Source organism: Microcaecilia unicolor, chromosome 1 (assembly GCF_901765095.1).
Source record: "Microcaecilia unicolor chromosome 1, aMicUni1.1, whole genome shotgun sequence".
Classification (NCBI taxonomy): Eukaryota; Metazoa; Chordata; class Amphibia; order Gymnophiona; family Siphonopidae; genus Microcaecilia; species Microcaecilia unicolor.
Window position 1 is genome coordinate 625,754,301 of NC_044031.1, and position 23,278 is coordinate 625,777,578.

The 23,278-nt window shown below is 44.7% G+C and overlaps 1 protein-coding gene across 1 annotated transcript in view; it reads right to left on the bottom strand.

Annotated features, from left to right (window-relative positions):
* Positions 1-14,759: 14,759 nt before the first annotated feature.
* LOC115460380 (mitogen-activated protein kinase 15-like) overlaps positions 14,760-23,278 on the bottom strand; it is a 175,080-nt gene continuing 166,561 nt past the window's right edge. Inside the window, exons 15-16 of the mRNA XM_030190164.1 lie at positions 21,991-21,995; positions 14,760-14,791 (exon numbers count right to left, since the gene is read on the bottom strand). Of these exons, the coding sequence (XP_030046024.1) occupies positions 14,760-14,791; positions 21,991-21,995 (37 nt within the window). The remainder of the gene's footprint in view (positions 14,792-21,990; positions 21,996-23,278) is intronic.

Consider the following 23,278-nt stretch of genomic DNA (forward strand, 5'->3'; position numbering starts at 1 on the left):
CGAACGACTAAAGGCTCTCCAGAGATGGCTTTACCTTCCACACGATAATGGTAAGCACTAATAGCACTAAGGTGATTCCTTACTGAGTTGGTCTTGAGGCCAGACTCTGACAAGTGCAGAAGGTATTCAAGCAGGTTCTGTGCAGGGCAAGAACGAGGTTCTAGGGCCTTGCTCTCACACCAAACGACAAACCTCCTCCACTTGAAAAAGTAACTCTTTTTAGTGGAATCCTTCCTAGAGGCAAGCAAGACACGGGAGACACCCTCAGACAGACCCAACGCAGTGAAGTCTACGCCCTCAACATCCAGGCCGTGAGAGCCAGGGACTGAAGGTTGGGGTGCAGCAACGCTCCGTCGTTCTGCGAGATGAGAGTCGGAAAACACTCCAATCTCCACGGTTCTTCTGAGGACAATTCCAGAAGAAGAGGGAACCAGATCTGACGGGGCCAAAAGGGCGCTATCAGAATCATGGTTCCGTGGTCTTGCTTGAGCTTCAGTAAGGTCTTCCCCACCAAAGGTATGGGAGGATAAGCATACAGGAGGCCGGTCCCCCAATGGAGGAGAAAGGCATCCGACGCTAGCCTGCCGTGTGCCTGTAGTCTGGAACAGAACAGAGGCAGCTTGTGGTTGGTCTGAGAGGCGAAAAGGTCCACCGAGGGGGTGCCCCACTCTCGGAAGATCTTGCGTACCACTCTGGAATGAAGCGACCACTCGTGCGGTTGCATGACTCTGCTCAGTCTGTCGGCCAGACTGTTGTTTACGCCTGCCAGGTATGTGGCTTGGAGAAGCATGCTGAACCGGCGGGCCCAACTCCACATCCCGACGGCTTCCTGACACAGGGGGCGAGATCCGGTGCCCCCCTGCTTGTTGGTGTAATACATTGCAACCTGATTGTCTGTCCGAATTTGGATAATTTGGCAGGACAGCCGATCTCTGAAAGCCTTCAGTGCGTTCCAGATCGCTCGGAGCTCCAGGAGGTTGATCTGCAGATCCTTTTCCTGGAGGGACCACAGACCCTGGGTGTGGAGCCCATCGACATGAGCTCCCCACCCCAGGCGAGATGCATCCGTCGTCAACACTTTCGTGGGCTGCGGAATTTGGAATGGACGTCCCAGGGTCAAATTGGTCCGAATGGTCCACCAGAGCAGTGAAGTGCGGCAACTGGTGGAGAGGCGGATGACATCTTCTAGATTCCCGGTGGCTTGGAACCACTGGGAAGCTAGGGTCCATTGAGCAGATCTCATGTGAAGACGAGCCATGGGAGTCACATGAACTGTGGAGGCCATATGACCCAGAAGTCTCAACATCTGCCGAGCTGTGACCTGCTGAGACGCTCTGGTCCGCGAAGCAAGGGACAGGAGGTTGTTGGCCCTCGCTTCGGGAAGGAAGGCCTGTCTGGGTATTCAGCAGAGCTCCTATGAATTCCAGAGACTGGGTTGGCTGGAGATGGGACTTTGGGTAATTTATCACAAACCCCAGCAGCTCCAGGAGTTGAATAGTGCACTGCATGGACCGGAGGGCTCCTGCCTCCGAGGTGCTCTTGACGAGCCAATCGTCGAGATATGGGAACACGTGCACTCCCAGCTTGCGTAGATACGCCGCCACCACCACGAGGCACTTTGTAAACACTCGTGGGGCAGAGGCGAGCCCAAAGGGCAGCACACAATACTGAAAGTGCCGTGCGCCCAGGCGGAATCTGAGATACTGTCTGTGAGCTGGCAGTATCGGGATGTGAGTGTATGCGTCCTTTAAATCCAGGGAACATAGCCAATCGTTTTTCTGAATCATTGGCAGAAGGGTGCCCAAGGAAAGCATCCTGAACTTTTCTTTGACCAGGAATTTGTTCAGGTGTGCGGATGTTATAATGCCGTTGTATCGCTCCATGGTGCGACCGCACCTGGAGTATTGTGTTCAGTACTGGTCTCCGTATCTCAAAAAAGATATAGTAGAATTGGAAAAGGTACAGCGAAGGGCGACGAAAATGATAGTGGGGATGGGACGACTTTCCTATGAAGAGAGGCTGAGAAGGCTAGGGCTTTTCAGCTTGGAGAAGAGACGGCTGAGGGGAGATATGATAGAAGTGTATAAAATAATGAGTGGAATGGATCGGGTGGATGTGAAGCGACTGTTCACGCTATCCAAAAATACTAGGACTAGAGGGCATGAGTTGAAGCTACAGTGTGGTAAATTTAAAACGAATCGGAGAAAATTTTTCTTCACCCAACGTGTAATTAGACTCTGGAATTCGTTGCCGGAGAACGTGGTATGGGCGGTTAGCTTGACGGAGTTTAAAAAGGGGTTAGATAGATTCCTAAAGGACAAGTCCATAGACCGCTATTAAATGGACTTGGAAAAATTCCGCATTTTTAGGTATAACTTGTCTGGAATGTTTTTACGTTTAGGGAGCGTGCCAGGTGCCCTTGACCTGGATTGGCCACTGTCGGTGACAGGATGCTGGGCTAGATGGACCTTTGGTCTTTCCCAGTATGGCACTACTTATGTACTTATGTACTACTCTCAGGTCTAGGATGGGACGCATCCCCCCTGTTTTCTTTTCCACAAGAAAGTACCTGGAATAGAATCCCTGCCCTTCCTGCCCGGGTGGTATGGGCTCGACCGCATTGGCGCTGAGAAGGGCGGAGAGTTCCTCTGCAAGTACCTGCTTGTGATGGGAGCTGAAAGATTGAGCTCCCGGAGGACAATTTGGTGGCAGGGAGGCCAAATTCAGGGTGTATCCGCACCGCACTATTTGGAGAACCCACTGGTCGGAGGTTATGAGAGGCCACCTTTGGTGAAAAAATTTTAACCTCCCCCCGACCGGCAGATTGTCCGGTACGGACACTTTGAGGGCGGCTATGTTCCCGTGGATCCAGTCAAAAGCCCGTCCCCGGCTTTTGCTGTGGAGGCGCAGGGGGCTGCTTAGGCGCACGCTGACGAGAACGAGCGCGCTGGGGCTGTCCCTGTGCCTGACGAGGCCTTCGGGCCGGCTGGGTGTACCTACGCTTTGCAAAAGAATAGGGTGCAGCCTGCCGGGCCCGGGAAAAACGTCCACCTGCTGAGGTGGATGCTGAAGGCGCCCGGTGGGAGAGCTTGTCGAGGGCGGTTTCCCGCTGATGCAGTTGGTCCACCAGCTGCTCGACCTTCTCACCAAAAATATTATCCCCCCGGCAAGGGACGTCGGCCAGTCTCTGCTGGGTGCGGTTGTCCAGGTCAGAGGCACGCAGCCATGAGAGCCTGCGCATCACTATACCTTGGGCCGCAGCACGAGATGCCACGTCACAGGTGTCATAGATACCCCTGGACAGGAACTTTCTGCACGCCTTCAGCTGCCTGACCACCTCCTGATAAGGCCTGGACTGCTCCGGCGGGAGCTTATCGACCAGGTCCGCCAGCTGCTTCACATTGTTCCGCATGTGGATGCTCGTATAGAGCTGGTATGACTGGATGCGGGTCACGAGCATGGAGGATTGGTAGGCCTTCCTCCCAAACAAGTCCAGAGTGCGAGACTCCCGCCCCGGGGGCGCCGAGGCGGTATCCCTCGAACTCCGTGCCCTCTTGAGAGCAGAATCCACGACCGCCGAGTCATGGGGCAATTGGGGCCGCATTAACTCTGGGTCAGAGTGGATTCTGTACTGGGATTCCGCTTTCTTGGGGATGATGGGATTAGATAGCGGTCTCATCCAGTTCCGAAGCAGTGTCTCTTTGAGGACATTGTGCAACGGCACCGTGGAGGACTCTCTAGGTGGTGATGGATAGTCGAGGACCTCGAGCATCTCAGCCCTCGGCTCATCCACAGAGACCACGGGGAAGGGAATGCAGATAGACATATCCCTGACAAAGGAGGCAAAAGAGAGGCTCTCCGGGGGTGAGAGTTTCCTCTCCGGTGAAGGCGTGGGGTCAGAGGGGAGGCCCGCAGACTCCTCTGAGGAGAAATATCTGGGGTCCTCCTCTTCCCCCCACGAGGCCTCTTCCTCGGTATCGGACATAAGCTCATGTAGCTGAGTCCTTAACCGGGCCTGGCTCGACGTCGAGGCACCGAGGCCTCGGTGTCGTCGAGCGGTGGACTCCCGCGCCGGCGGGGACGAAGCTCCCTCCATCGACGTCGACTCCACCTGCGTGGCGGTCGAGACCGGCGCCGCAAGCGGCGGCGGTGTCGACGGCCTCAGCACCGGGCTAGAGCTCGCCGGCGCCACAGTCAACGGCGCCGAGGGCGCAAGCACCCCCGGCTCCGGCACAGCCTGGCGCATCAGCCCTTCCAGGATCCCCTGAAGGATGGCTCGGAGGCACTCGTCCAGGCCCGCTGCCGGGAAAGACGGTGGGGCCGGTAGAGGTGTCGGTGCCAGAAGCTGCTCGGGTCCAGGAGACGGCACCGAAGTGCTGGGACCCTGACGCGGCGGTACCTCCACAACCGAAGGGGATCTCTCCTCTCGACGAGGACGCTTCGGCGTCGACTCCTTGCCGGCACCGGAACCCTGGTGCATCGAGGGCGACCGATGACGGTGCTTTTTTGATTTTTTGCGATGCCCGTCATCGGCGCCAGGTGGAGCAGAGGAGGAGGAGGTCGATCCCCCTCGGTCACGAGGAACCGGGTCCGACAGGGTTCGGTCCCGAGGGCCATGGGCCGAGGGAGTGACCGGGGCCGATTGCCCACACGGCCTCTCACCCCTACCTTCACCGGAGGACCGGCGGGCCGACGGGACCTGTGCTCCTGGGGTCGATGCCATCGGTGCTGATTTCTCGGGCATCGATACCGGTACCGAAGAACCGGCCGTCGATACCGATGCCGTCGAGGTCGACGTCGAGGGGCCGGCGCAAGTTCCAAATAGACGGTCCCGAAGAACTTGCCTCGCAACCTGAGTCCGTTTCCGGAGACCGAGACACAGGGAACACGACTTGATATTGTGCTCCGGCCCGAGGCACTGGAGGCACCAAGCGTGGGTGTCGGTCTGCGAGATCGGCCGGCCGCACCGACCACACTTTTTAAATCCACTCGGGACCTTCGAGGACATCGACGGAAAAATCGCGTCGGCGAAGTTAAAGTCGTCGATGGTTGCGGTAATCACACCTCGAAAAAGAAATCGACCGTGCGGCCACTAGGCCGCAACGCGACGCCCCCGCTAGAAACGAGGGAAAATGGGAGCGCGTGCTCCTTTTTTTTTTTTTTTTAAAAAGAAAGAAAAGTGGAGTGCGCGGCAACGAAATAAAGTAAAATAAAAAGGTTCGCGTAAACGCGACGGTTTTTCCGGGGCTGAAAACAGAGAGAGCGGCGAAGGCACGACTCTCTCCAGTCGCGGAAAAAAAGGAACTGGCGGGAACGGTCGCGCACGGGCGGGAAGACAGCCGCGCATGCGCGGTGGGCGTGCCCTGCGTGCGGACCGCCCGCGAAGCTTCTTCCGGTTGGTGGGGGCTGACGCGGACGTCACCCAGTCGTGAGAACAAGCAGCCTGCTTGTCCTCAGAGAAAGATCACCTTCCTGAACTAGTGTCTCCCTTGGTTCTTTGGAAGAGCCTATCTACCCTATTCCTTGGATTCTCTCTACCCCCTGCACCATTCAGCATTGCCCCTGCCCTGCCTCTCTTTCTCTCCCCACCATCTAGTATTGCCCCTATGTTCACTCACTCTTTTCCCCCCACCCTTCTTGACTACTCATTCTTTCTCCCTCTTCTTCCATTTACTGACATCATGCAGCACAATTTTCATCCCACCCTCCTCTTGCAGCTCTTCTGGCCTGCTCTAATAACTAACCAGACGTGCGGGACCGCAGTTCTCTGCCTGCCACTGCTATATCCTGTGCTGGTCAGTCTCCTCACATGTAATCTTCCAGGGGTGGAACAGGAAACAGTAGCGGTAGGCAGAGAGTTGCGGTCTCACGTGTTTTCTTGGGTTATTTATTAGAACGGGCCAGCAGAGCTGCAACAGGACAGAAATGTAACCCGTCCCCGCTGGAATCTAACCCGCCCCCACCCGTCCCTGCAAGAATTTAATGCTAACTAAAAAAATGCTGGTCGGCACTCAGTCTCTCTCTGGGTTCAAGACGCAGCACTGCAGGCAAGGAAGGAACTTGGAACAACTGGTACGCGCAAGGAAGATTCATTTCTGATTCGCTGGCACTGTGTACTGAGAGGTTGCCACATGCATGCTCGTGACTGTGTCAGACCTGAGGCCTGCGCATCAGCCCAAGAGTAGAAAGAGTTAATGGAAGACATTCTGCATCTGCACTGTTAAAGCAAGGAGGAGGAGGTGGCACTCAAAGAACTTGGCATTTGGTAGATGAGAGGCTGCGCAGGTGCAACTTAAACTTCCACGGGAATTCCGCAGGAACCACTTCCGTCCCCGTGGTAGTCCTGCAGCCCCAGAAGGGATTTCTACAAACGCTGTTCTTGTCAGGTCTCTATTTTAAACGGGTGTGTCTTTAGTATCTTCTTAATGGAATCCATAGCTTTTTGTAGAATGTAAATTGGTAGGGGGTGGGGTGGGGGGGGGGGGGGGTAATGAGTTCCAAAGGTTTTGTCCAGCAACACAGAAGATTCACAGTTCTATTCATTCAACCTGATGGTGTGGAAAGATGGAATCTCTAGTACTTCCTGGTTAGCTAAATGCAAGGTTCCTGAAGGACAGTAGGCATGTAAGGCAGTAGCAATAGCTGAAGGGGCATTGCTGTTTAGCATCTTGAAGATAAGAGAAATTACTTCAAATTTGAATCTCCATTCAACAAGGAGTCAGCGGAGGTTGAAAAGGCCTAGGGAAATGTGTACGTGTTTAGAGCATCCTACCAATAAACAGGCAGCAGCATTTTGGACAACTTGTAAGGCTTTGAGGGCTTATGCTGGGAGACCAAGAAACAGGGCACTGAAGTAGTCACAATGTGATATAATGACACTTTCAATAATCAGTTTCAAATTGGCATGTCAGAAAAGAAAATAAGTGTTGCCATATGGGACACACTGAAGGTCCATGAAGCCCAGTATACAGTTGCCAATCCAGGTCACAAGTACCTGGCAAGATCCCAAAAGAGTAAAACAGATTTGATTCTGCTTATCCTAGAAATAAGCAAAGGATTTTCCCTATTAATGGCTTATGAACTTTTCTTTTAGGAAATTATCCAAACATTTTTTTAAACCCTGCAAACCTGTTTTTACCACATTCTCTAGCAACGAATTCCAATTACACGTTGAGTTTGTTTTAAATTTACTACTTAGTAGCTTCATTGTTTGCCCCCTAGTCCTAGCATTTTTGAAAAGAGTAAAAAAGCGATTCACGTCTACTCGTTCCATTCCACTCAGTATTCCTTCAGATGTCTGATTAATTTTATTTTGTGGAATATGTTCTGAACAACTTTCTGAAGATGAAATCTTAAAAAAAAAAAAAAAAAAGAGATCATGAGGACATAAGAATAGCCACACTAGGTAGACTAATGGTCTATCTAGCCCAGTATCCTGTTTCCAAACAGTGGCCAAGACAAGTCATAAGTACCTAGCAGGAACACAATTAGTGGCAACATTCCATGCTACCAATCCCAGGGCAGGCAGTAGCTTCCCCATGTCTGCCTCAATAACAGACTATAGACTTTTCCTCCAGGAACTTGTCCAAACCATTTTTAAACCCAGATATACTAACTGCTGTTATTACATCCTCTGGCAAAGAGTTCCACAGATTAACTATTCATTGAGTGAAAAAAATATTTCCTCCTATTTGTTTTAAAAGTATTTCCATGTAACTTCCTTGGAATGTTCTTTGTACTTTTCGAACAAATAAAAAATCGATTCACTTCTGCTCATTCTACAAAACTCAGAATTTTGTAGACCTCAATCATATCTCCCCCTCTTCCGTCTCCTTTCCAAGCTGAAGAGCCCTAACCTTTTTAGCCTTTCCTCATATGAGACGAGTTCCAGCCCTTTTATCATTTTGGTCCCTCTTCTTTGAACCTTTTCTAATTCCGCTATATCTTTTTTGAGATATGGCAACCAGAACTGAACTCATTACTTAAGATGAGGACAAACCATGGAGCGATACAGAGGCATTATATTATTCTTGGTCTTAGTCACCATCTCTTTCCTAATCATTCCTAGCATCCTGTTTGCTTTTTTGGCCGCTGTCGCACACTGGGCAGAAGATTTCAGAGTATAATCTACAACAAAACCTAGATCTTTTTCTTGGGTGCTGATCCCCAAGGTGGACTCTAGAATCAGGTAACTATGATTTGGATTATTCTTCCCAATGTGCATCGCTTTGCATTTGTCTACATTAAATTTCACCTGCCATTTGGATGCCCAGTCTTTCCAATTTCCTAAGGTCTTCCTGCAATTCTTCACAGTCCACAAGTGTTTTAACAACATTGAATAGTTTATATCATCTGCAAACTTAATCACCTCACTTATTGTTCCAATTTCCAGATTATTTATAAATATGTTAAATAGCACCGGTCCCAGTACTGATCCTTGTGGCATTCTACCATTCACCCTCCTCCACTGAGAACAATGGCCATTTAACCCTACTGTGAAGAAACTGTGTTTTAAACCTGTAAAATGTATTGGATATTTTCCTGCATTAATTATGTCCTGAAGTGTATTTCCCATATTTGGCCAGCAGGTGGTGTTTCTTTGCTGTAAAGCTGTTACAGAGAAATGAATATACTTTTCTTTAGTTTTAGCACACAAACAGGAAGCAAGAAGCTGCATATTTTTGAAATTTTCTTATTCTGGGCTCTGATTGGTCCAGGAGCTCATTTTCATTTGGAGACTACTGGCTTTTGCTCCAGTCTTCTCCAGCCAGGAAGAAGGGAGAGACAGATAGATCTCTTTGATGAGGCTCAGTGAATTATATGTCCTGATCTTTCCAGGTACTTTTTAGAAAGTAAAACAAATGTTTAGCTAGTGTTATAATTTATCCATATTTCAGTTACCTGTTATTGCACATTTTTTGTTCATTGCTCAATTTTTAAGACAATAAACAAGTTTCAGTTTATTGCCTCTTTGTTTGGACTGATAAAGAATCCTTGTGGTTTGTGTTGGGTCTGTGAGTGCTTTCTGGCAACTGTGGAACCACTGGGAGTGTGGGTCCAGTAACCTAAAAATCACTGGGGATAATTTGAAAGCGGGAGACTTGCCCAGAGGCGGTTGTGACCTAGTCGGTGGGAGGAGGGTGCTAGTGTACAGCACAAGCAGCAGGTGCAGGTGGACTTGAGCTGTGCTGGGGATAGACCCTCTAAGTGGCCATGAGGTAACCCAAGGCGGGTGGCTACGCATTTTGTGACACCTATCCTCTGTTTTCTGTCCAATAACTAATTCCTAATTCACAACAGAACATTGCCTCCTATTCCATGACTCTTTAATTTTCTCAGTTTTAGCCTCTGTGGCAAGTTTCTCTTCATATTCTTTTTTAGCCTTCATTATTAATACTGTGCATCTGACTTGCCAGTGCTTATGTTGCTTCTTCTTTTTGTTTTGTTTTTTTCATTTGGGTCCTTTTTCCATTCTTTGAAGGACTTTCTTTTGGCAATAATAGCCTCTTTCATTTCACCATTTAACCATGTTGGCTGTCATTTTCTCTTCTTTCTAGCTTTGTAAATATGTGGAATGCATCTGACCTGGGTTTCCAAGATAGTATTTTTAAACAATGTCCATGCGTCATGGGGAGGCATATTTCAAAGTACTTAGCCGTACAAAGTTACACAGTAAGTCTAAGTGCTTTGAAAATGAGCTGCATGGAGGGGAATAATCGAAAGGGACGCCCAAGTTTTCCTGAGGACGTCCTCGCAAAACTTCCCGGTGAAGGGGCAGGGAAACCCGTATTATCGAAACAAGATGGGCGTCCATCTTTCGTTTCGATAATCCGGTCAGGGTCGCCCAAATCTTGACATTTAGGTCGTTCCTAGAGATGGTCGTCCTTAGACTTGGTTGTTTCTGATTTTCGGCGATAATGCAAGCCCTTTGGTCGTGGGAGGAACCAGCATTCGTAGTGCACTGGTCCCCCTGACATGCCAGGACACCAACCGGGCACCCTAGGGGGCACTACAGTGAACTTCAGAAAAAGCTCCCAGGTACATAGCTCCCTTACCTTGTGTGCTGAGCCCCCCCAACCCCCCCACCCACTACCCACCACTGTACACCACTACCATAGCCCTTACGGGTGAAAGGGGGGGCACTTAGATGTGGGTACAGTGGGTTTCTGGTGGGTTTTGGAGGGCTCACATTTACCACCACAAGTGTAACAGGTAGGGGGGGATGGGCCTGGGTCCGCCTGCCTGAAGTGCATTGCACCCACTAAAACTGTTCCAGGGACCTGCATACTGCTGTGATGGACCGGAGTATGACATTTGAGGCTGGCACAGAGGCTGGCACAAAAGATTTTTAAAAACGTTTTTTTGAGGGTGGGAGGGGGTTAGTGACCACTGGGGGAGTAAGGGGAGGTGATCCCCAATTCTCTTCGGTGGTCATCTGGTCAGTTCGGGCACCTTTTGTGGCTTGGTCATAAGAAAAAAAAAGACCAGGTAAAGTTGTTCAAGTGCTCGTCAGGGACACCCTTTTTTTTTCCCATTATGGGTCAAGTTCCACCCCTTTGAACTTTGATCGTCCCTGCAACGGAAAGCAGTTGGGGACGCCCAAAATCGGCTTTCGATTATGCCGATTTGGGCGACCCTGTGAGAAGGACGCCCATCTTCCGATTTGTGTCGTGAGATGGGCGTCCTTCTCTTTCAAAAATAAGCCTGTTAGTGTCCTAACCTTTGCAACCAATCCTTTTAGTTTCTTTTTAACCATTTTCCTCATTTTATTATAGTCGCCCTTACGAAAATTAAATGCAACTATACAATTCAATTCTTGTATACTGCTAATATACCCTTTCCAGGGTTCAGTGCGGTTTAAATTTTAGGTGAGATAAAAGCAGATAGTGTTTATTACAGCAAGAGGCCCTCACTGGATGCCCACCGGAAGGGTGGAAGGCCAGATTTTAGGACTCAGGCTGTAAAAATACCAGCTGGGTTTAAAGATCTATGACTGGCTGAGCAAGGACTTGCTTTTCCTGTAAGTTAATATGTGTCCCCGCTTGGGATCCATCCACTGGAATAGTGGTGGGTCAATTTACATACCTTAAACAGCTTAAACTGCTAAAAGGCACTGACTAGGCCTCATTAGAATTTAGTGTGACATTCAAAAGCAGTGCAAAAGCCAAGATCAAGGAATTGATGGCTAAAATCCTAAGTCAGATCACAAGATGATATAAGACAGAGATGTCCATGTTTGGATGTTTGGATGTCCGTATCTAGGGAAGTGTTTACAAAAAGGGAGCTGTCCAAGAGAGGAGGGAGACTTTCCTGTGAGCAGGGTCTTGCTTAAGAAGCGAGCTAAAGACAAAACCATGTTAGCAAGATAGAAGCTACTCATTAGCATGAGCCAATCAGTGACAACCATGACATTAGCATAGATCCAATCAGGTATATCTACTGTCATATTATCCATATCCTGAAGGCACTTATAAAAATCAGGGTATTTCCTGGTTTGAGTTAGAGAGACAAGGGTTGGTACTCTCTCTCCAAGGGAAACCAATGTGTCCAGCAGAATTAACAAATTACCTAATTGCTTTCCCTTGTAAAACCTCTAATTGGTAAAAGAAATTATAAAAGATTAGCAAATAATTAACACCTGTTTGCAGCTTATTATATTCCTATAATTAATTGATTGTACATGCCTGTTGTCAATCACTGATTTGACTTATACCTTAGCAAATAAACTCCTCATTCCAAATGATGATTTGTGGGCTTCACTTAATGATGAAAGGCTGTAAGTATAAATGCTTTTGCTACATCAGGCTATCTTTCGCGGCATTGTATAACTTGTAACCTAAATCCAGTTTGTCATAAGGCTGGTATCTTTTCCTTAGACCAGTACTAGTGTTATTTAGAGATGGAGTCAGATTAAGGTCACTCTAGCCTTCTTGGGGGGGGCTCGGGACCCCCCAATTCTCAACATTGGTGACCCTCCGTTCGATTTGAACACGCCACCAGAATTTTTGTCAAAGTGGGGTTACTTATAGTTCTTGACTAAAATTCTGTTGTTTTATCTTCCAATTGATTGCTGTCCCTCATAAAGATCCAGAATTTCCTCCCCGGTGTTTCATACCCCTTATTACAGCATTCTGCTTTCTCTCTCTAAGCTTTCACTCCTTCCTGTGGTTAAGTCCATTTCATGGACTGCTTATTGACTGATATGTTAAATCCGTTTCTCTGAGCTATCTGCCAGCGTTAAGTTCCCTCTGTAGGCATGATACTTTTCTTTCAGACTTTCGTGCTTGAATTGCAGTGCTCATTTTTGTATTTTGATTTGTGGTTGAAACTGCACAACTTTTTACTTGTTTATTTCTAATTACATTGTCTTTTTCACTCCTGGCATAACTGAACAAATGAATTTGTACTGCTTGCTTTTGCATTATAGGCTTCTTTACTGTCAGCTATTCCGTTCTAATGCTTTTGAGTTTCTTTCTTGTGATTTGTTGAGTGGAAAATCTATTGTCTAGTGAATGATGAACGTGAAATTTTTCACATTTTTGGTTCTGGCTAATGTGTTCCAACTAATGGCTCTTTTATGGTTGTACCTTTCCCGATGAGCTTACATGTGTTTTGTTTTGCTTTAAAATATTTATTTCCTTTTTATCCTCTTTTATTTTACCACCTCTGAAGTAGGTTTCAGGGGCTCTTCCCTGGGACATGCTATACTTTTATTATTTTCTTATGTACCAGTGTTACGCTATAACCATTGGCTTTAATACCGATGCTTGAGGAATCGCTTACACCCACCTATGGGACTCATATCTGCCCCTTAGGTGGATGACGGTATAAATAGATTTTTAGAAATTGAGCTAAATTCCACTTCATTTTCGAAGTGCGCTTGCTCCATAGTTGGACCTTTTGCCCCGACATGAGTTTGCTTGGTTCTGATACGCGCTATGCTATAAGGGGACGCTCAAAGCATCAGTTGCAAGTCGGACAAGTTGACCCGGGGATTTTTAATTTTTACTTATAGTTTGGTGTACTGAATTGAGCAGAATCTTCAGTTGAATTGAGCAGAATCTTCGTTCTAAATTTTTAGGTGTATATTCAAATATCCTGTGGAGGTTAGTTGAATTGAGTGGAATCTTCATTTGAATAGAGCAGAATCTTCCTAACCAGCGAAAAGCCATAGGGTATCTGTTCTCCGAGTTCAGGGAACTAGTTTCGCAGCTTCCTGGACACTTTCAGGGGTAGTAGTCTCCCCTCCTTTGAGGGTTCTACCATTGGAGTGAATCATGGCCAATGGAGCTGAATCTTGGCAGCTAGTAGAGCAGAATCCTAGTTGTAGAAGCCTACCCTGGGGAACAGTTTTCTCGATTTTAAAGTAGGATACATAATAGCTGACACCATTCACTTTTTGTACTTTTTTCTTAAACTCTCCTTTCCTTTTCTCCTTTCCTCTTTGTGACTGTCATTTGTCAGTTAATTTAATCTGCGGTAAAAGCGTTGAGCTTTCCGCCAATTAGTAATTTTTATTTTAGGTCCCTATGTTGGAGTACATTAGCAGATGCGTGAGTATGAATGTGTTATGTCTCTGCATGTTTTACTATTAGGATAATCATTGCATGTTTTTATAAACTGTTAGCACATTATCATTTCTAGGTCTCCTTGTTATCCCTGAAGCTGCTTTTTGAACCACTGACCTTGTACCAGGTTCTAGATCTGGTCAATATATATATTATTATTAATCTAGTTCATTTTTTCTATAGCAAATTACAGGTCTGAAGCTTATTTGTAGACCACTTGCTCACTAGGTTCCGTTATTATATATATTGGGTGATGATGTTCACTACCCATTATATCATATCTTCCTCTCCGCACCAAACACCAGATACTGGTGATCTGACATCTATTCAGATCTCTGGTAAGGACTTTCCGTCCGAAACAAACCTTTCTATTTTGCGGTTGACCTCCCTATGCCACCGAGAGTTCGGAAGGGCATAGTGATCCCGCCAACTGTCCTCTTTCTCAATTGATTTTCTACCCTGGAGATTACATTGAACGAATCGTGAGTATATTTTCATTTATTGTATGTGTTACTATTAAGCTTGCCGTTGTATACTTTCATGGCCTGTTGGATTAGCTGTAATGTAAATGTTTTATCTTACCAAATTAAGATTTTGTCCTCAATACACAGGGACGCCTCTGTATGTGGGACAATGACTTTGTATGTGTATGAACGTGGTTTTTCTTTTCTGTCCGTGTGCTGTGACTTGTAATTGGCTACTGGAATATTTATTTTTATGTTTTTTTGCTTTGAAACCCTAAATAATTCCTTAACTGTGCACAATTCCAATGATTGGTTTTGAACTACATTTAGAAATATCTTGCTTCCTCTTCTGAGCTTTAAGTTTTCTACGTATCAGGATTAAGTTACAGTTTTAATTTTATGTCTGAATGTTCCTGTGTGTCCTGTGGTAAATAGCATAAACTAAACCAGCTAATTATTAAGGAATCATTTCTTTAGTTTTAAATTAATGCTTTAAGGTTACTCTGCGAGATTGCCTATCAACTGCAGTGGTAGTAAATCTCAAAGGAGTGTTTTTTCTTTCAGGATTGTATATTATTTCATTTAAGCAATGTTTGTTTTATTTGTGACATGATATTAAATAGATTGTCGTTATGTACTTCTGGTAAATTGCTTTTACTAGAAATGCAACTACTTTTTTGTTATAGAAGCTATAAATAGATTAAAGGTTTTCGATAATTTATCTTTGTTAGCTCCGGTACTCACATCCGGATTCTAAATCTGAATAAGACAGATATACCGGACATGATACTTATTCAGGTCTCATATGACAGACTTTTAAGTAAAAGAGATCCACTTACAGTTTTAATTTTATAGGTGTGCGTCCGCGTATGTGTTCATTGAAAATTGCTTAATTATTCCAGATATTTACTATGAAAGGTTCTATATTATATGCCATCAAAAACACTGTTTATTTGTGACGTTGTTTAAAATAACTAGTGCTGATGTTCACTCCCTGGCTTTTTATTGGGGATGTGTTCCGTAAGAATGAATTAATTGTTTTAATTTTGCTTTTCACGTCTTATCTAGTACTTTCAAACTTCCTTCCCTGCCTCTTAAAGATTTATAGTTTTAAGATATATTATTGTATAGAGTTTCAGCATTTTTGGTTCTCAAACCCCAAATGGCACAGTTAAATTTCGTTTCCGGATTCCATAATACTACGGTGCCTGCCTTATTATCTATGCAATAGGGTTCGGAGATTAACCCTTGCATAACATAATTAACTAGTAAATCTGAACTAAAGAAATTCAGGTTGCTATTATTTCAGAGCTATGTTCAGATAAGACTAGCTACAATTGCCAATTTCCTCTTCATTGAGAACCGTACCTCTGGAAGCAGATAAAGTAATAACCTTCTTTTCCTTTTTTTTCCTCTCCTTAAGTATTAATTCTATGAAGACTAATTACACCAGCATGAAGTATTAATATAAAAACTTCAACTTACAGTTTTGATCTGATGTATAGCCCTATTTTCAGTCACCATAATATCCAATGCTTACAGTGAGCAGTAAACTCAAATTAGACACTGGAAGCACCGTTATTTCGTGATTTCCTTAAGACCGAATGACAGAGATTAATCCTTGTAGTTCTTATTTTCTGTAAAGTTCATCTTTACAAATGCTTTGAACTCAGTATATATTACAGGAATTCATTACATTTTCAGATTAAAAAAAAAAAAAACTTAATTGGTTTTTCTATGATTCTGTGTTATCTTTGCTACTCTTTGTTTTGAATTCAATTTACAATGTAAGCTGTTCCATTTATCATACTGGTCTATATGAACATATCATACTGGTCAATTTATGCATTTATTGCATTAATAAAAATTGTTATTATATCCTTGATTTTTGAATTTTACTAAAATGTTTAAAGAACTGCTTCTATTTGTTTCCTGCTTATAAAGCTGCTTATCCTCTGTATTTAAAATATACTCTAAATTGTAAATTGATTCCTGGGAATATATAAGCTTATTTTTAGCTATCCCTCTGAATGTGAATCTTGATATGCTGTCATAATTTAGGGCCCAAATTGTGAAAGCATAGAAAGGATCAGTTTAAAATTTAATATAATTTTCATTTTCCAAATTGGCTGTGAACTATTACAGAGGACTATAGGTTATTGTCCTTCTCATTTGACCTATTTAAACCTTGTAAAGGTCACGTGAGTAGGCCTCATAGAAATATATAGTTTTTACATCTTTCTTTTCTGATATTGGCTTTTCTCTATCTTTTAAAATATCATGTTAAAGGCTGCATTTTCCTGGAGCAGACTCTGACCACAATGTTTCCTCAGACTCTGCTGACTTCCTGTGCCAGCAACACCTAATATACAGAGAACATTTTTTTTTATTCCTACTGGTAATTTGTGATATTATATATTGACACTATGCTCCACCTACTGGTGCACAAAGGAACTAACAATGCATTCTTTGATCTATTCTTTCTAATGGTCCTGTGCTGAGATTTGACCACTTGATATTACTTCTTATATTAGCTCTATTTATTAAGTCCTGTAGGTTGAGTGACGACTGTTACTCCAATTCCTGATCTACCGCCTCTGTTCCAGTTTGATACTTCTGCTACAACTGACCTCTGGCATGAAAAAGAAGCGCCACCTCCTCCAATGAGAATTTTCTTTTGTCCAAATGATGTCATTAATTTAGACCTTCTTGGTTATGCTTTTAAATGTTCTGCTGTATTAAATATTTTTGCAGGCTCATCTTTTCCAGAACTTACATGACACTTTACGTATAAGCTCTCTATTACAACAGACAGCGACCGTGATTCCAGAAGATACTTCCATCACCTGGACTGGTTATGAATTTTAAATTTCTGCATATTAGTCTTATGCTTTGATTATGACTATTTCCTAAGCTACCCTTCTTTCTGAATCATCTAGCTCGTAAGTCCTGCTGGCCTCCTGCAACTGAGGGCCCAACCCTTGGTGAATGTTAGTCATCGCAGGTGAAGATTCCATACCTATTGGCCATAGATTACAACGCATTGCCTGTGTCTTTTGACTATTTTTGTGCACCATATTCCTGACCCTCCATACCTAAAGAACTTGAACAATCAACATCATCTCTTAATTTTTAATTTATATTGTTTTTTTTGTACTCTTTTCTTTTGTCCCATATACTTTACCATTGTTATTTGATCATGTCTTTGTAATAATTACCAATCTGTCTTGCACATTATGCAAGCCAGAAGTGGGGATATATTATGCAAATCCCAATTCCTAGTATTAAGAGGGTTGAAGTTGAAGCTCTGATCCCTACCAATCAGGAGATATAATTTCATATATACTATTGCTAATTGTAAAATTGGCTTTTCATTATTGAACCCTTATGGTTTCCCTTTTGTTTTTGCACTTAATTAGCACTGTTTTCTCCATGTTTACATTGTCTTTCATTTCTGTTGACATTTATATATTATTTTTGCTTATTCAATTCACACTGATTATGCCCACCAAGATATAGCAATGTATCATTCAGGCATACAGTTATTTTGCTTATTCCTTTGCCAGCCTCTGACTCTTGATGGACTTGATGGTATATGCCTAGAATAAAGACATGGAAAGATCCAAGTTTGTACACCACAAGTACGTCTTCAAGATCTATCCAGGCCCAAATGATGTTAGATCCCCCAAGGTTGTGGCAATAATCTTTACACCTTGCAAACTACTGGACCACAAGTCTTGGGTCCATGTGAAAGATATACGGGTTTACTCAGCCGCAGAACCAGATGTTACCAGCCTAACCATCTCAAGACCAGCCACTCCCTTCAGCAGGCCAGTCTGAAAATCCAGCCCTGTTAGATCTTCCAGATCTCCGTCCAGATTCTTCTGCGCTTCCATCGCCTCAACCACGACCGATGAAAGAGAATTTAGAACTGATACTTAATTTGAGATTTACTGTTGCTGTTTATGGACATTATAGATTCATATTTTGTTTTATTTTCAGTTTAGCAGTAATCCTGTCTATATAATGAAAAGGTTTTATTTTTATTTTCCTATTATTTCCTTTATTGTTCTAATTGTTTTTCTAAGAGTTTCCCCGTTATTTCTGTTTATGTAATTTAAATTGAAGTTGATATTGCTCAGATACAAGGGTAACATCAAACCCTAATACTGGCTCTGATATCATAATGTAGGTGTAAACCCTGTTAGTATCAACCTGTTATGCAATTGTTTAACTTTGGTGTAGGCTTACTTAAGCTGCATGTCTTTCTGTAGGTTTGACTAAGCTCCAAGTGGGGTAACGGATATATAAAATGCTTCCCATACTTCCAGGTCATTATGCATATGTCAAGATCCATGCATGACCTTTGTTAATATAAATTTTTCTAGGATTGACCCTTTTTTTTTTTTGCTGTATGAGGCAACCTCATACTTGCTATCCACTTTGTAGTGCTCGTGATTGGATGCTAATGATGAGTAATAGTAAGGTCCAGGAATTCCGACCTGTTTAAGGATTCTGAATACCTACAACCTTAAACAGCCTGCAATCAGAGTACTAACCATATATTTGTTGAGCCCATAACAATGCTCAATCGAAACCACTGTTCCTTCCCACTGAGATAGATACATTAGATTATCTCCCCATGCACTATGCAACAGATACAATAGAAGCCATAGCAAGACCTGAAAGTATTTATTAGCATGATCCACCTGAAATTGCTATTACCCACCTACCTATACTTCATGAGATTTTGTAGATGAACTCATGGATTTGTCCCATTCATAAAACCTTTCTCACCACAGGTTTGAGTAAGTCTCAAGAGAGATGACATCAGGATTAAGGCCCAAGGGATTAGGTAATATAAAGGGAATTCCATATGCCCAAATAATATATCACCTGAGAATGAAGTTTCCTGTCTTTCACCATACCTTCTAGCAATTTGTAAGACCAAAACTCCCCCTCTCGTTTGATAGCTTGCCACCTTCTGGAATGGATGATGACGAGCTTGACGAGCTTTGTGTCACCCCTCCTCAGAGGGGGTGACAAGTGGGGAATGTATAATTATACTACAGCAAGAGGCCCTCACTGGATGCCCACCGGAAGGGTGGAAGGCCAGATTTTAGGACTCAGGCTGTAAAAATACCAGCTGGGTTTAAAGATCTATGACTGGCTGAGCAAGGACTTGCTTTTCCTGTAAGTTAATATGTGTCCCCGCTTGGGATCCATCCACTGGAATAGTGGTGGGTCAATTTACATACCTTAAACAGCTTAAACTGCTAAAAGGCACTGACTAGGCCTCATTAGAATTTAGTGTGACATTCAAAAGCAGTGCAAAAGCCAAGATCAAGGAATTGATGGCTAAAATCCTAAGTCAGATCACAAGATGATATAAGACAGAGATGTCCATGTTTGGATGTTTGGATGTCCGTATCTAGGGAAGTGTTTACAAAAAGGGAGCTGTCCAAGAGAGGAGGGAGACTTTCCTGTGAGCAGGGTCTTGCTTAAGAAGCGAGCTAAAGACAAAACCATGTTAGCAAGATAGAAGCTACTCATTAGCATGAGCCAATCAGTGACAACCATGACATTAGCATAGATCCAATCAGGTATATCTACTGTCATATTATCCATATCCTGAAGGCACTTATAAAAATCAGGGTATTTCCTGGTTTGAGTTAGAGAGACAAGGGTTGGTACTCTCTCTCCAAGGGAAACCAATGTGTCCAGCAGAATTAACAAATTACCTAATTGCTTTCCCTTGTAAAACCTCTAATTGGTAAAAGAAATTATAAAAGATTAGCAAATAATTAACACCTGTTTGCAGCTTATTATATTCCTATAATTAATTGATTGTACATGCCTGTTGTCAATCACTGATTTGACTTATACCTTAGCAAATAAACTCCTCATTCCAAATGATGATTTGTGGGCTTCACTTAATGATGAAAGGCTGTAAGTATAAATGCTTTTGCTACATCAGGCTATCTTTCGCGGCATTGTATAACTTGTAACCTAAATCCAGTTTGTCATAAGGCTGGTATCTTTTCCTTAGACCAGTACTAGTGTTATTTAGAGATGGAGTCAGATTAAGGTCACTCTAGCCTTCTTGGGGGGGGCTCGGGACCCCCCAATTCTCAACATGTTAAAAAGAAAGCGCGGCACCGCAGGCAGCCATCAGGCATTGGCTGTCGGCTCTGCAGCCGCTCCTCTCGCCTATCACATCGCAACGCTCCTCTGGGGTTCTCAGGCGAGAGGAGCGGCTGAAGAGCCGACAGCCAATGCCTGATGGTTGCCTGCGGTGCCGCGCTTTCTTTTTAAAAACAGCTGTTTATGTTTTTGTAGTGGCCGCTGCTGCTCAACAGGAGAAGCAGCAGTGGCTGAAAATGGGAGCTGGCACCGCGTGTTTCGCGGGAGACTTGGCAGGTCTGTGTTGGGTGGGCGGGCCTGGAGGGAAAGAAAGGGATAGAGAGAGAGAGACAAGGGATGGAAGAATCGGGAGAGCGGGGGGAGATGGATGGAAGGATGGGGAGAGAAAGAGGGAGATGGATGAATGGATGCAGAGAGAAAGGGGAGAAACTGGAGAGAGAAGGGACAATGAACAGAAAAGGGTAGAGAGATAGAGAGATACTGGATAGAAGGAGGGGGAGAGAGACATTAGATGGAAGGATCAGGAGAGAGGGAAGATGGGTGGAAGGATGGGGAGAGAAAGAGGGAAGACGCTGGATGGAAGGGTACGGAAAAAAAAAAAAAAGGAGACACTGGATGGAAGGATGCAGAAAGAAACAGGGGAGACATTGGGAGGGGGTCCTGAGACCAGAGGGGAGGGGTGGTCCTGAGACCAGAGTGGAGGGGGTCCAGAGACCTGAGATGGGGAGAGGGTCCTGAGACCAGAGAGGGGAGGGGTCCTGAGACCAGAGGGGGAGGGGGTCCTGAGACCAGAGAGGGAGGGGGGGAGGTATCTCTGTCACACACACACACACACACTCTCGCTCTCACAGTCAATGTCTTTCTCTCTCTCACTCTCACAAACTGTCTCTCACACACTATGTCTCACACTGTATCACATTCACTCTCTATGTGTCACACAGTCACTCTCAAACAGTCTCTCAATCTCATACACTCTCTCGGTCTCACAGAGAGTCTGTGTATCGCACACATACTCTCACACTCTGTCTCATACACACACACTCACAGACACAATCGCACCCACACTCACTCTCTGTCACACACACACACTCACACAAATCTCTCTCTCTCTCTCACACAGTCACTCTCACAAACATACACACTCCGAGGAAAACCTTGCTAGCGCCCGTTTCATTTGTGTCAGAAACGGGCCTTTTTTACTAGTAGAAAATAAGGGTGCCCTCTCTATAGGATTTATAATGCAGAGGTTCATTACAGAATTAAAGGTGCCCCATCTTTTTATTTATTTTTGTTACATTTGTACCCGCGCTTTCCCACTCATGGCAGGCTCAGTGCGGCTTATAGGATCAATAATGTGGGGGAGAGGGGTCAGCTAGGCATTAAGTATCCTGCTTCTAGGATTTATAATAGTTGTGGTGTTGGAAGGTGGGGGGGGGGGGGGGGGATCTACTTGGAATTTACTACACTCTTGTGTATAAGGTTTATAATAGGAAGGATCCTGGCTGGAATTAAGTGTGTCCTGTTTATGGGATTTATAATAGTAGTGGTGGTTGTGGTCCTGGTTGGAATTTAGTACGCCCTTGTATGTAAGATGTATAAAAGGGATGGTTCCGCCTGGACCTAAGTGTGTGCTGTCTGTAGGATATATAATATTGGTAGTGGGGGAGGGAGGGGAGGGCATTCTTGGTTGGAATTGAGTATGCCCTTGTCTGTAAGATTTATAACAGGGAGGGTCCTAGCTGGAATGAAGTGTGTCCTATCTATGGGACTTATAAAATGGATAATGGAGGGGTTCTGTTTGAAATTAGTTGTACCATGTCTGTAGGATTTAAAATGTAGGTAGTTTTAAAATCCACAGGGGGAGGAGGTAGTTCTGTCTGGAATGCATGGTTCCAGGTCTGTGAAATATGTTATGTGAGTTTTGTTTTGAGGGGAGAGGCTGGAATTTAGGGTGCTGCATTGGTAGAAGTATTATTTATGTTATTCCATACATACACCTTTAGTCTGCTATTCCTAAAATACTTGCTTCCAGCAAACAAGTTTAAAATGAAAAACAAGTATATTCAAAGAAAGATCAAGACAACATCACAAACAAAGAAACAGAGACAATAAAGGTGGATAAAATCTCTAGTCTGCCAGTTTCATTCCTGGTGCATAGATATAGACCCCAACTGATCTGTGGCACTGAGGATCTTCTATGCTTATCTAAGTAGAGAATGACACATGGACAAAGTTTGTCCCCATGGGTTCTGTCTTCATCCCCATTCCATCCCCACAGGTTCTGTCTCAGTCCCCGTCCCAACCCATCCCCACCCCCATCCCCATGGGCCTCATCTGCAGAAGCCTTGAACGCTTAGAAATCTTTTCATTAACGTATAAAAAGGAACAATATGCTGTGCAAGGTAAAATTATGTATCATACCTGATAATTTTCTTTCCATTAATCATAGCTGATCAATCCATAGACTGGTGGGTTGTGTCCATCTACCAGCAGGTGGAGATAGAGATCAAACTTTTGCCTCCCTATATGTGGTCATGTGCTGCCGGAAACTCCTCAGTATGTCGATATCAAAGCTCCATCCGCAGGACTCAGCACTTAGAGAATTACACCCACGAAGGGACACTCTGCCCAGCTCACCACCGCCGAAACGGGGGAGGGGAATTAACCCAGCTCATCCCCACACAAGTGGGGGAGGGGAATCCGTCCAGCTCATCCCCGCGGAGCGGGGGAGGGACACCACACCCGCCGATGCGGGGGGATCTGGCTTATCCTGCAACCGCAACCGCGGGAGGAGCTGACTGACCCTAACACCGCCGAAGCGGGAGGGGTACAAAGCTGCCCCTACAGCCGCACGAAGCGGGAGGGAGTGCCGGCAGAATTTAATGTCTCAATCCAGCCCCGTAAAACGGAGGGGAGAGGAATGCAGCAGCTCACTGTAACACAAACTCGTCTCAACTCTTGTAGGATCCAAGTGAAAAAACTTGAACACGAAGTCTTCTGAAGTAACTGAAGACTAAACTTGAACCTGAAATGCAACCAGAATAAAAACAGTACAGATATCTGGGAGGGGCTATGGATTGATCAGCTATGATTAATGGAAAG